General features: G+C 37.8%; 1 protein-coding gene across 7 annotated transcripts in view; it reads right to left on the bottom strand.

The window, feature by feature from the left end:
- The window catches only part of ATP10B (ATPase phospholipid transporting 10B (putative)), a 70,528-nt gene that overhangs the window by 26,153 nt on the left and 30,373 nt on the right, over positions 1–14,002 (bottom strand). For 6 of the 7 annotated variants that reach the window (XR_009153393.1, XR_009153392.1, XM_058168605.1 and 3 more), the window contains 4 exons: positions 12,184–12,311; positions 8,208–8,460; positions 6,559–6,788; positions 3,094–3,273 (listed from right to left, as the gene is read on the bottom strand). Coding sequence is in view for 5 of the 7 variants with exons in the window: in XM_058168605.1 (XP_058024588.1) it covers positions 3,094–3,273; positions 6,559–6,788; positions 8,208–8,460; positions 12,184–12,311 (791 nt within the window). In the remaining 2 variants the exon portion in view is untranslated. The remainder of the gene's footprint in view (positions 1–3,093; positions 3,274–6,558; positions 6,789–8,207; positions 8,461–12,183; positions 12,312–14,002) is intronic. The other variant, XM_058168607.1, reaches the window with a different exon arrangement.

Here is a 14,002-nt window from a genome sequence, read left to right as displayed (position 1 = left end):
TTAAGGGGAAAAGTGACTGCCTTAAGACTCAGAAAACACCCCAACTCTTAAATGATTGTGCCTTTTTTCTGGTCTATGGTGGTTAAGTGATTAACAGTTTTCCTTAATTGTCTGCTTGGTTTATTTACAATACGAATTTTGCCTCTTAACCCACTTCCCACTTTATGCATGCAGACACCAAGGGGGAGTCTTGGTCTTGCTTGCTATGATGCAGTAACAACATTCTTATTAGATCTTAGTTTGGGCAAGAAATCACACTGTGGTTCTAGGCTGAAAAATGGCCTATTCATTCTGCATTAAGATGATGTTTTTTCCTACTGTTGTGTAGAAAGACAGATTTTTTAAAAATGAAGTTCCTATTCACTGTAAATGGCAGAATTAATTAAAGATAGAGATGTATGAGTCAACCTATTTTACTGCATTTCAGCTTCATGTTGTTCATTTGTGTATTCTACCCAGTTTCTATGTACATTTATGGAGAAGATTATTTTTTAAAAAACTCTGCAAGAAAAAGCGTGCATATACAATATGATTAAGTGGACCAAACAACATTCCCAGGCTTATCTTATCCAGGGGTAGCATCTTGCAAATACTGTAGAGTTTCTTAATGATTTTCTAGAATTCCTTTTATTGGGTTACACTGAGTTGAACGCTTAGCAGGTAGGGGAGGTGGAGGAAAAAAGCTGAACATTATATTTCTTTGCTCAACCATAAGGGCTTTTATGAGTGCATAAAATAATAGTTCTGCAAAACAAGTGAGTTTCAAGATAGGATGCACAGAAAAACTGCAATTATTTATTTATTTATTTATTTATTAAATTTTTATACCGCCCTTCTCCCAAGGGACTCAATAAGAAAATGAAGGAACTTTTAGAAAAATTTAAAGATAAATTGGAAGTGTTTCAAATGGAGGGCTCAGATGAGAGCAGAGGTGATATTCAGCAGATTCTGACCAGTTCTGGAGAACCGGTAGTGGAAATTTTGAGTAGTTCGGAGAACTGGTAAATACCACCTCTGACTGGCCCCTTCTATTCTCTGCCTTCTGAGTTCCAGCTGATTGGGAGGAAATGGAGATTTTGCAATAACCTTCCCCTGGAGTGGAGAGGGAATGGGGATTTTACAATATCCTTTCCCTGCCACGCCCACCAAGCCACGCCCAGCAATCCATGCCACACCTACCAAGCCACGCCCACAGAACCGGTAGTAAAATTTTTTGAATCCCACCACTGGATGAGAGTGCACAAAACCTTCAGGAGGTACAATAAGAAACTGAAAGGGATTATACTAAACTATGTACTATACATATTGATTCTTCTAAATTTTGGGGTTGATTATGGATTACAAATGTTTAATGTAGAATATAAATGGAGCAACTATTTCTCAAAAGAGAAAAGATCATTTGAAAAACAAGATATAATTTTCCCACAAGCCACACAGAAAAAAAGTGATAAAACCTGTCTGAAGAATTTATTTCAGCAGAAACTAAAAAAAAAGAAATGGAGTTGTTTTTTATAAATTTTTTTAGTTATTTATATATATTTCATATTTCTCAACTGCTCATCTCCCTCAGCGAGGGGCTCTAAATCACTTGGTTAAATCCTCACCTGAAACCAGAACTTGTATTGACTGAAGACCATAATAGATTTGTTGGGGTGAAAGTTATTTGTAAGGGTTTAAGAGGAATTTATGCCCCAAATGAGGATAAAGTAGTATGCTATAAAGATCTTATGGAGAGCGTAATAAAAATTTATCTTGCTTTTTAAAAATCTTCTAATAAAATTTAAAAACTTGCAATATGACCTAAATTTTGACCACGTCAATTAATAAATTAATATTTCTGTTATAATGAAGAAATACAATATATCCTAAGGTTATTATTCAGTTTAGCTAAATATATTAATTTCTCTTTAAGAACAAAGTCTCTCCAGCGGTAAAGGATTTCTTTTTTTCACAGAAGAAAAGATCCTCATTAACATTGGCTGTTCTTTCTCAGAGTAAGCTTGCTAGAGATTTTTAATTGGCATATTTTAACTGATAAGCACAGGTAGCTTAAATGTATTATTTAAAATAAACCTATTTCTTTGACTTTATTCTTCATAATTTAGTAGAGAAAAAATACTTAGGCATTGGGGAGCCTTTTTTTATGAAGAAACTTTTAGAGAATCTGTGAGTTCATTTTTAAACATGAGAATATAAATCATAAAAAAGTAATGAAAGAAACTGATGCTCTTTTAAAATGTAAATTTAATTAGTTTCACCTTTTTCTTCTTAAAACGGATGTACTTTGGATTTGATCCAGGTTTTTTGATATTCTCATTTTTTTCCCAAAGATTTAGAGAACAAAATAAATAGAATTGGTTCATTCATCTCAAAAGGTGTTTCTTTTGTTGTAGATTCCAACAATATATTCTGCTGAATGTCAGTCTTCTCTTTTCTTAATTGTGGATTTTTTTAATATGAATAAAATTACATAACGTATTTATATCAGAAGTGGGTTTCAGCAGGTTCTGACCAGTTCTGGAGAACCGGTAGTGGAAATTTTGAGTAGTTTGGAGAACCGGTAGTAAAAATTCTGACTGGTTCCTCCCCATCTATTCTCTGACTCCCAAGTCCCAGCTGATTGGGAGGAAATGGAGATTTTGCAATCACCTTCCCTTGGATTGGGGTGGAAATGGAGATTTTACAGTATACTACTCCTGCCTCTCCCACCAAGCCACGCCCACCAAGCCACACCCACAGAAACGGTAGTAAAATTTTTTGAAACCCACCACTGATTTATATGTTATTATTTTGTATTGTCCTTGATAAAGGAATTGCTTGAAACTTGTTTCTGTATGGTGAATTATTTTTTTACTTGCCCTTTCCTCCCCTTTTGGTCAGATATAGATTAAATTCACACAAAAAGGTAGGGAATTCTGGACATTAACTAGAATTACTGAAGGCCAACTTTAGGGAAACATTCTCCCTTATCATAAAGTAAGATTTCTTTCTAGCCTGCTTGAGAGTGGTTGCCATATGCTTTCAACTATTACATTGAATAAATTAATAGAACATTCTTCCTCGACTAGCAAGGCAGTCAAAGTGAAAGATTACCCTTTGCCTTGGTTCAGTTGCTGTAGAGACCACTACCGTGTTGCAGAGGGTCAGAGCAAGAAAGAAGTCTGTGATGAAAGATGTGGTTTCTCCAGCGGTAAAGGATTTCAAAGATTCAGGTGGGCATGAGAGGTTCTTCATTTTCATCAGCAGCTTGTTGTCAGGGGTCACATCTTTCTCCTGAAATGCATATTATTCAGTTAAAACAAACATTTGCAGGATTAGGATTGTGTGAAAAATAACACCTTATGCTGGGTGTTATAAAGTTTTCAAGAATACTGTATTTGTACCGAACGATACCAATCTAAGCACCAAGGCAACAGAGCAACTTACTTCTGTTGCTGAATATATACACTAACACATATATAACCTTGGCCCCAGTGGTGAAATTAAATTTTTTTTACTGCTGGTTCTGTGGCATGGCTTGGTGGGCGTGGCAGGGGAAGGATACTGCAAAATCCCCATTCCCACCCCACTCTGGGGCCAGCTGGAGGTGGTATTTGCGGGCTCTCCGAACTACTCAAAATTTCATTACTGGTTCTCCAGAACCTGTCAGAACCTGCTGGATTTCACCCCTACATTGTCCAATATAATACTAATACTAATACTAATACTAATACTAATACTAATACTAATACTAATACTAATAATAATAATTTAATTTTTATACCGCCCTTCTCCCGAAGGACTCAGGGCGGTTAACAGCCAGATAAAATACAGTACAATACAATACAATAAAATCAATTTAAAAAACTTATTCTATATGGCCAATAATTTAAATTATAAAATACATAATATAAAACCCCATTTAAAATCCAATTTAAAATCCGTTTTATGCCAGTCCTGCTTGGAAGAATAAATACGTCTTCAGCTCGCGGCGAAAGGCCTGGAGCTCCGGAAGTTGACGAAGTCCAGGAGGAAGCTCATTCCAGGGGGTAGGTGCCCCCACAGAGAAAGCTCTCCCCCTGGGGGTCGCCAGCCGACATTGTTTGGCTGATGGCACCCTGAGGAGACCCTCTCTATGGGCGTGCACTGGTCGGTGGGAGGCAAATGGTAACAGAAGGCGGTCCCGGAGATCACAGTTTGTGTGTCAGTTTCAACAGGGGTCAATAACACATAGGTTTCTTTTCTTCGGAGGTCATTAAAATGAGGACCCAGATTGTTGGGTACGATATGCTGACTCTGCAAACCACGTAGAGAGGACTGCAAAGTCTTATTGCTATTGCTACAACATGTGGCCCTCTAATTTTCTTAAGATTGTGCTCCTAATTTCAGTGGTGAACTGCCTGAACTGTGATTCTTCTCTTTGCTTTTTGGGGGCGCATGAAAGGAAATAGATGCACAAAACTTCAGACAGGATTAGCTTATTATCAATAACTGCCAAGTTTTCTAAAATGTGAAAAACATACCCTCAAAATACTGCTCCAGCCTTTTATGGGAAAGACATCAGGTCCTGCCATGCCTGTTTCTGCCCAAGAAGCCCAAGAAATGGTTTTTTTCCCAAAGTATGATCTACTGTTAAAAATTATTACCTGCATCTGCATTATAGGTCATCTAGAGGAGAATATTCAGGGTTGAACTATGGAGTCCCTGAGCTAGGTTGTTTTCTTTCAAATGTTTCATTACCAAACCTGATGATGTTACCTAGTTTGGTATACATCTGCAAGAAAAACAAACAACCTCAGAGAGCACCAAGGACTCCATAGTTTAACTTCTTTGCATCTTGCTTTTGGAAGAATTGGATATCATTTTCTGGATGGCAGAGACATTTTGCTAAATACTGCTGGCTCCAAGCTGGGAAGGAATGGGGGCTGGTTATAAATGTATGGGTTTCCTTCAAGTGTAAATGCAGGGAATCTTAACTAACAACAGTCAGCAGAGATAGTTGTTGGTGCTTGCTCTCACTGCTCCATATTTATATTTAATTCTCTTCTCATAACCGAAAAAGCACATTTGCATCAGGAGAACAATAAACTGCTTAGACTGATACCAATTGATGTACATGGTTCTTCTCATTTGCATTTGCCTCTCTGGAATATTTGCCTGATTTTTGCCTAATATTTTAAAAACATGCTCACATACAATTTTGCCAAGTAATGTAGCTACTCGCCTGATTTCTTGTCAATGGTCTTAAGAGACAGATATTTGAAGGTGTCATTATACTAACCTTTAACTCCTGTGCCTTCTCGGCATGCTAAATTATTACTTATTCTTTTTACCTCCTTATTATTCCTGACTGATTATTATTCCTGATACTGATCTTTAAAACAGAAATTGTCTACTATTGACCTCACCCCATTCCTAAGAGGTCTGTAAGGGGTGTGCATAAGAGCACAAGCGTGCCTACTGTTCCTGACCTATTGTTTCCTTTCATTATATCCAATTAATATAGTTATTACATACTCATACTTATATATATGTTTATATATTGTATAGTTATTTCGTGCTTATGCTTATATATACTGTGTGACAAAATACATAAATAAATAAATAAATAAATAAATAAATAAATAAATAAATAAAATTGCTGCTATACCGCGAAGAATTTTAGACTAGATTTGTCTTGTTTGTAAAGCCGAAATTTACTTTGTATTATTGCTCACTAGGACTCAATGTACTGTAGGAATGTGCTTTGGTCTGAAGTCTCAAGTTCAACTATAATCTCTTATTAACAGAGGGGGAAATACAACAGAAAAAAATGCATTTTTAAATTTCAGCCACTTTTTATATGTAGTTTTTCTATGTGTTTACATTGTAACTATCTTTGGGTCCTGTTCTGTTTTACTTTTTCTGCTATTTTTTTTTTAAAAAAGCAATAAAAATTAATTTTAAAAAGTCAGTGGGGAGAAAACATGACCCCCTCAAATAAGGCAAAACATATCCCGCACCTAGCATATTAATAATCTCAAAAGGTTTACTTCACATATGTATACATAATCATAGGATCTCAGACAGGGGTGAAATCTGAATCGGTTTGCTACTGGCTTGCTGGCTGCGCATGTGCGCTGTATGCCAAGTGCGCGCTGCATGCACGTATGCGCTTCAAAGGCATGCTGCGTGCGCATACATCGTGTGCACCAAACATGCATGGTGTGCACATGCACAATGTGCACGAAACAGAGTAGAACAGTGAGGGGGGAGGGATCAGCTGTGGCACGTAGTTTAGCTTCGCTAGAAAGCAGGAAATCCTTTTTTTTACTACCGGTTAGTAAAATAGCTTTTTTTTTTTACCACCGGTTCACCCAAACTAGTAGTTTTTATCGCTATCGGTTCGCCCAAACTGGAGCGAACCAGTAGCATTTCACTCCTGATCTCAGAGCAAATTCTGCCTGGTGACTGGCACCTATTGAACACCTGAATATTATCCTTTGTTTCTTACAGTTACAGCTGAGACTTTTTTTCCTTCCCTAAACCAGCTGTAGGAACAAGGTTTTATAATTTAAAGAAGTGAAAGGTCATACTTACAAGGGTGCTACTAAATGCCACCTGAGATGGAGCAATTCCCCAGAGACCCTGATATTTCTTTCTTGCATGTCCCTGAAAATGGGGCCGAGCACTATGACATCTTTGCAAAGACCTCGCATTGTTTCTCTGTGTTACTGCGGTTGTTTCTCCAACTTTGGAAGGGAGGCTCAAATGTTTTTTCCAGTTTTCATTCTCTGAATCAATTTCCTTGTATGAATCCAACCGTTTAGCTATGAGAGATAGAAAGAACCAAGAAAGTGTAATGGTTAAAATGTTGAATTTGAGCTCTGAAGACCCAGCATCAAGTCCTCACACATTGCAAGGCTCACTAGTTGACTTTAAGCCAGTTATACTCATCAATCGACTCCACATGAGTCTTAGTAGGATAAAAGAGATCACTGTGTTTTCCCCTTTAAAGTCCTGAGAAAGGTGCCCCTTCTATTAGTTCTGGTGGGGCAGACCGAAACAATGGGGGAGAGGCAGTCCTGCAAGTCACCTGTGTGGCAGGAATTAAGCCTTAAGGGGAATGGGAGTCAGGCACAAAAGTTTACACATGAAGGTCTAATTAAACTGATTAATTGCTACTCATGCCTATGCACAGGAATAGGCTCAACTAATGATTAGCACTGCTAGGAATTCAGGTTCCTTGCACACAATCTAGGAATTAGATAAGGATGAATGGGATTCAAGAGGGGTTCAACTTAGCTTGCTTGTGGCTATGTAGAGATCCTAGGCTTTTAATTCCATCCTCAGGTTCAGCCACTCCTTTCTTTACAATGGGGTGTTTGAGGGCATTCCCATACAACAAGTGACTTTATTTTTCACAAAACTTGCTGCACTTCTGCACTGCTTTATGAATGTCTTCACTGCTGTTCCTTGAGATGGGGGTGAAGTTGAGGTAGTCAATGGTTTCTCTTTCAGGGAATAGTAGTGAAGCAAAAAATTGGGTAATCCCCAGAGCTGAGATGAGGTTCTCTCACATTTCCAAAATAAATGCTGGCTGGATATATTATATTTGTTTAAAGCTGAAGCTGATCTATGTTCAGCTTCTCCTCATATAAGCTCCTTGTTTTCACAGAGGTGCAAATAGTCAGCATCTATCTCAAAATAACCTTCTGACCCCTTCTATGTATAAGGGACTGGAATCACAAAGGGTTTATCTTGTGAGAAACTCCTCTATAGATAAATGCACTTATACTACAGTTGTGTCTCCTTTATTTGCACACAACGTATCCTGTAGTCCAGGGATCTCCAACCTTGGCAACTTTAACACTTGTGGACTTCAACTCCCAGCTTTGCTGGCTGAGGAACTCTGGGAGTTGAAATCCACAAGTCTTAAAGTTGCCAAGATTGGAGACCCCTGCTGTAGTCTATCTCCTTCTCAACTTCCAGGAAAGGACTAAGCTGCAGGACATTTGTATTTCATATTTGAAGCAAATTTTTCTTCCAGCAGTTTTCACATTCACAAATGAGGACCCAGATTGTTGGGGGCAATAAGTTGACTTTGTATATAAATATACAAATAGGATGAAGACTATTGCTAACATACTGTAAGCCGCCCTGAGTCTTCGGAGAAGGGCGGGATATAAATGCAAAAAAAAAAATAATCAGATTAATTTAGCACTTAAGAGCAAGCACACAAACCTTACCATTTTCCTGATGTGAAAATTCTTTCCCATTGATTGTACATCTTCGAAATACCATCTTGTTCTCCGTCAGTGTCCCTGTTTTGTCAGAGAAGACATACTGAACTTGTCCCAGGTCTTCAGTGATATTGAGTGCTCGGCACTGAATGGGCGAATCTTGCTCTTCATTATACAAGTCAATATCATTATGAATTAAGAAAACTTGGCCCAACTTCACTAGTTCAATCGATATATAGAGGGAGATAGGAATTAAGATCTGAAAGAAAACATTTCTCAGCATGTTAGAAATTCTTCTGCTGGATAATTTTCTGTTTCTTTTCTTGACATTAACAATGACTGCTACAAGAAGTCTTCACAGAGATTTCCATAATGTCTCCCATGTCTTACTCTAAAGTCTTTATCACCCTTCAGAGTTGGGGCAAATCTACAGAATACCCATCATTCCAGTGCCTCCTTCTCAGCCATCCTGGAACTCTACAGAGATCAGGAAAAATAATGGCATTTATTTCTCATGGCTGGTAAACTTTACTGTAATATTTATAGCTGTTTTAGCACTTGGTTTTTATTCTCTGCTTGATATTGTTTTTAAATTGAACTTTCAGATTTAACAGTACATTGTAATTATATTACTGTTTTTACAGTTGCTGTTTTTAACTCTTCTGCTAGCCCCTACAAGAACCTTTTTAAAAGAGTGACGTGCAAGTATAATAAATGAATTTATCATGACACTATATAGTTATAGTAAGAATATATAATAATAGATTACAATGGGATTCTTCTGGAAAGTTGTAATGTATGATAATATGGATTTATATTGGATTAAGTCTACTATTTTTATTCTAAAATTGGAGCACTTTGTAAATATATTTCTGCTCAGAATTTTCCAATGAAGTCATTCTCTCCCCATTTCTTTGCAATCATGGCACTTTTCATAAATATTCTGGAGGTTCCCCCAACCTTTTAGAACATTTACAAGAATGAATATTATGGCTGTTTTAATATTCATATTAAACTTTTTGCTTTAACTTTTAATCCTGAGCCAGGATCAGTTTTCGTTCCTAGTCTTTAGAGTAACTTCCTTCTGCATGACAGAAAGCAGGAATGACATTGTCCATAAATAATAAAACAATTGTATATGTATTTACATGTACAATTTGATTTGTTTTGATTTGATGCTGCCTGACTCTAAATGATTCTTAATTATAAAAGCTTGGGCTTTTTTCTTTTTGTTGTTCTATTTCCTCTCCCACATATCAGGATGACAATACAGAAATGCTAAAAATCGGTGGTGCAATTTCTCACACAGTTTTCAGTAAAAAATAATAATAAAGAAATAGTCTTTTAGTTGGGACTATATATATATATATGTATGTAGATCTTTGGTTATTCGGGTTTTCTCCCGCGTAAAATTGGAAGTGTCTTGGCGACGTTTCGACGAAGTCTCATTCGTCATCTTCAGGCTTCAGCTTCGTGCTTCTGGGAGCAATGTGTGACTGCAGCTGTTTCTTCCTCTTTAACTGCTAGTGGGGGTTTGAACTGATTGGGTGGGAGCTTGGCTGTGCTCTGATTGGATGGGGTTTTTTTGGTGCTCTGATTGGCTGGGGGTGTGTCCATTTTGGGTGGGGGCTTGGTTGTGCTCAGATTAGTCTGAGCTGCAGGGGGATTTGAGCTGGTGAGCTGCATAGCTGTTGTTTGGCTTCGTGTTCGTGGTCGTGCTACATCTTCATAGTGTGTGTCAGTCTGCTGCATGTATGGATTGGAGGGGTTTGAAATGGTTAATGTTGCAGCTGCGGTCTGGCTTCTGGTCCTTGGTCGTGCTTCATGATCAGTGTGGGTTTGGGTCTGCTTTCTGGGTGGATGTGTGGTGGTGACATCCTGTGTGGACCTCGTGAGTGTGGGTCTGGTGTCATTCCTCTTGTTAGGGACACGTTTGTCAATAAGGGCAGGTTTCCAAATGGCTGGTAGGTGGGAGGTATCATCTCGTTTGTTCATGCTGTGTGGGCGTTTTTCTATCTCGATGGCTTCTCTGATTATTCTGTTGTTAAAGAATAGAATAGAATAGAATTTTATTGGCCAAGTGTGATTGGACACACAAGGAATTTGTCTTGGTGCATATGCTCTCAGTGTACATAAAAGAAAAGATACGTTCATCAAGGTACAACATTTACAACACAATTGATGATCAATATATCAATATAAATCATAAGGATTGCCAGCAACAAGTTATAGTCATACAGTCATAAGTGGAAAGAGATTGGTGATGGGAACTATGAAACGATTAATAGTAGTGCAGATTCAGTAAATAGTCTGACAGTGTTGAGGGAATTATTTGTTTAGCAGAGTGATGGCCTTCGGGAAAAAACTGTTCTTGTGTCTAGTTGTTCTGGTGTGCAGTGCTCTATAGCGTTGTTTTGAGGGTAGGAGTTGAAACAGTTTATGTCCAGGATGCGAGGGATCTGCAAATATTTTCACGGCCCTCTTCATGATTCGTGCAGTATACAGGTCCTCAATGGAAGGCAAGTTGGTAGCAATTATTTTTTCTGCAGTTCTAATTATCCTCTGAAGTCTGTGTTTTTCTTGTTGGGTTGCAGAACCGAACCAGACAGTTATAGAGGTGCAAATGACAGACTCAATAATTCCTCTGTAGAATTGGATCAGCAGCTCCTTGGGCAGTTTGAGCTTACTGAGTTGGCGCAGAAAGAACATTCTTTGTTGTCCTTTTTTAATGATGTTTTTGATGTTAGCTGTCCATTTGAGATCTTGCGATATGATAGAACCCAGAAATTTGAAGGTTTGAAAGAAATTTGAAAGTGTTCAGTTTTGGCGATAGTTCTGGTCTTTTTAAAGTCAATATCGTGTCCTGTGGCTTTAAGGTGTTGGACCAGGGAAGAAGTTGGTTCCTCTTTTTTTTGACTGAGTTCTTGTGTTCTTCAATGCATGCACTTATTCTTCTGTTGGTTTGTCCAATGTATGTGGTGGGGCAGGCGGTGCATGGGATTTCATATACTCCTTGATTTTCTAACTCAATTTTTTCTTTGGGGTTTCTTAAGATGGTGGATATTTTTTGGTTTGTGCAGAATGTTGTCTTGATGTTGTGTTTGTGGAGGATCTTGCTGATTCTGTCTGTGGTGCCTTTTATATATGGGAGGAGGGCTGTGCCGTTTTCTTGTTCTCTGTCTTGGATAGTAGGGGGTTCTTTTTGGATTAGTTTGGTAATCTTATTTCTCTGGAATCCATTGGATGTTAGTACGTTAGTGAGAGTGTGTAGTTCGGTTTTTAGGTGTTGTTCGTCAGCTAAGCGTTTTGTTCTGGAGATGAGTGTCTTGGCTACGGAGTTGATCAGTGCTGGGTGGTGGTGTGAGAGTATATATAAACAATAGGAAACTGAAACATAATCCTCATAAATTTTAAGCCCTGCTCTATCTCCTGCAGCCATTGGCTATCAGAAAAAAATACTTTAAGAAAGTGTGGTCCAAGCAAAGCTACAAAATATTCTTCATTCCACATCTAAAAATCACATTGAAAGATTACCACTAAAACAATGAGATGCTGTTCGAAGTTTCAGTATCAATACTGAGACATTTCTCTCAACTCTTCATTGGTTCCCAACTAAAAGAATGATGCAGCCTTTTTTTTACAGCTCTTTCATATATTATAAAATGGATTCCAGGAACGGCTATGTCATCCTTATCAACCAAACAAGATAGATCAGTAATTTATTTTCCAGCATTGCACCAGAATGGCTAAACTGAAGCTGCGATACTGAAAAGGAGACACTTGTCCAAGGGTGTCTCTTGAGTTCGAGGCTGAGATAGGATGTGAATTGGGGTTCACACCTAGCTCATCATTAAGCTGTTTGCCTTCTGTTTCTGTGTTTCCTTGGAAGAAAGACCCTGTAAAGTAACTGAGATGTAATCCTGGGTCAACACATAACCTTAAACCTCCTTTTCTCATTCATACAATAATAATTTCCCCCCACCTGTAAAAGGATGATCATTGTCAGGAATGTGTAGAAACCTGCAAGAGCTGGAGCAAGATAGTTGCCATTTATGTCTGGGATGATAAATAAGGGATGGGTGAGAAAACTTCCATTCCAAATACTTTGACCTGCATTCAAATAAAAAAATATTTGAGACAATCAACTCAGCAGAGCATATGCAGGGAGTTGTGAAGAGGGAGGCAAGCACATTAAAATAAAATATAACAGGATTTTATTCAACTATGTTGTTACAAGAAGGAACAACATTTGGTAGCTGGTATGAATTTCCCTCCTTCTCTTTTTCCTGTCCCTCCTCATTAACCTTCCCCCACCCACACACAAATTCAGACCAGGACCTTCTGGAGGAAAGTTCTAATGAGATGCACAGAAGAGAGAAGAAATATCCTTTTGCACGAACAGAAATTCGCTGGTGTAATGTGGTATGTAATCGACAAGGAATTGGTTCATTACTCTGTAATAATTCAATGTGGAAAGATCCCCCCTCCCTTGTTTTGTTGCACCCAACTTGGGCTATTTGCTCCACAACTAACAGCTAATTCCACTTCAAGCATTTGAATGTGGCACTTGTTTATAAGCCATTATTTAAAGAACAGTTAAAAAACAAACTGTGTTGTTCTTAAGTATACAAAATTGGATTTTGTATGAAACGAAACAGGAGATTATTAATAGATATCAGCATCTAACTTTTTCATTAGAACGAGTTTCCATTTAAATGAAATACAATCAGAATGTATTTAAGTGCAACATTAACACCTCAGGGAAAGAACACTGAGAAGCAAAAAAATAAAAAAAATAAAAATCATTTTCTACCCATCTCCTTATAATGAAACGTATGTCAAAAAGAAATACTTGCAGGGCACTCCCGGGAAGTATGAAGAAATAGATCAGGACACGTTCCCCAGTATTAAGGCTTACAAAGATTAAGACTAAACTTGTTTGCAATTCGCTTTTCCATCTTTGATCTATTTTTTTTTCTCCTTGAAAAAGGAAGACATACTGCAATCCCATTCTATAAAACTGATCCAGTTGTGATCCCAGATTAAACCAAAACTATAACCTGAAGCTCCAAATTTGTTAAAAATGAAATGAAAAGAAAAAGAAAATTGAACTGCTGCTTAGTTAGGGTTCTTCATTTCTAGATATACTGTAGTAGTTCAGCTCTTTTTGTCTGGCTAATTCAACAGATTACAGGCATGTCATGCCACTTTCCTCAAAGGCTCTCGCTACACAAAAGAAATTAAATGCTGAATCTTCCAGTGGAGCGTTTTGCAACTCACTTGCAGACTGACACTTAGAAATCAGGACACAATTATAGGAACATTTGCTTCTTCTGCCAAATATTTATTTGTAGAGTCTTGGTGGACTTGTTTTCATTAGAATTTGACATCCTTGCAAATCCTGGTCACATTAGGACACAATCTCTGCAATTGCTAAGAGAGCAATCTTTTCTTTTGCTTCTTATTGAAAGTGATTGGTACCCTCTAGGGAATTTACAGCAATGAATTATTAATTTTAGCAGTGAACTTTTTCTCTACATCCAAATTTCTATCCATATTGAATGGGCTTTAGTGCTGCTGTTTTCAAAGTGTTTCTCATAAGCTTATTATGGGCTCCAGAGTGAAAAGACTAGCAATAACAGACAAAAAAATTCTTCAAGGCCATTATGACTCTTTCCTCGTAATTTGCAGTCAGAGTCCTACTCTCAGTGCACAATAGAAAGAAAAAGAAGTAGACTAGGTTTTTACCACTTTTCCAGGGGTGAAATGCTCCCGATTCGGACCGGATCGCCTGATCCAGT

The sequence above is a fragment of the Ahaetulla prasina genome, chromosome 2, assembly GCF_028640845.1.
Source record: "Ahaetulla prasina isolate Xishuangbanna chromosome 2, ASM2864084v1, whole genome shotgun sequence".
Lineage (NCBI taxonomy): Eukaryota > Metazoa > Chordata > Lepidosauria > Squamata > Colubridae > Ahaetulla > Ahaetulla prasina.
The sequence above is the reverse complement of the archived record's forward strand: the minus strand, read 5'-3'. Positions and strand labels throughout refer to the sequence as shown.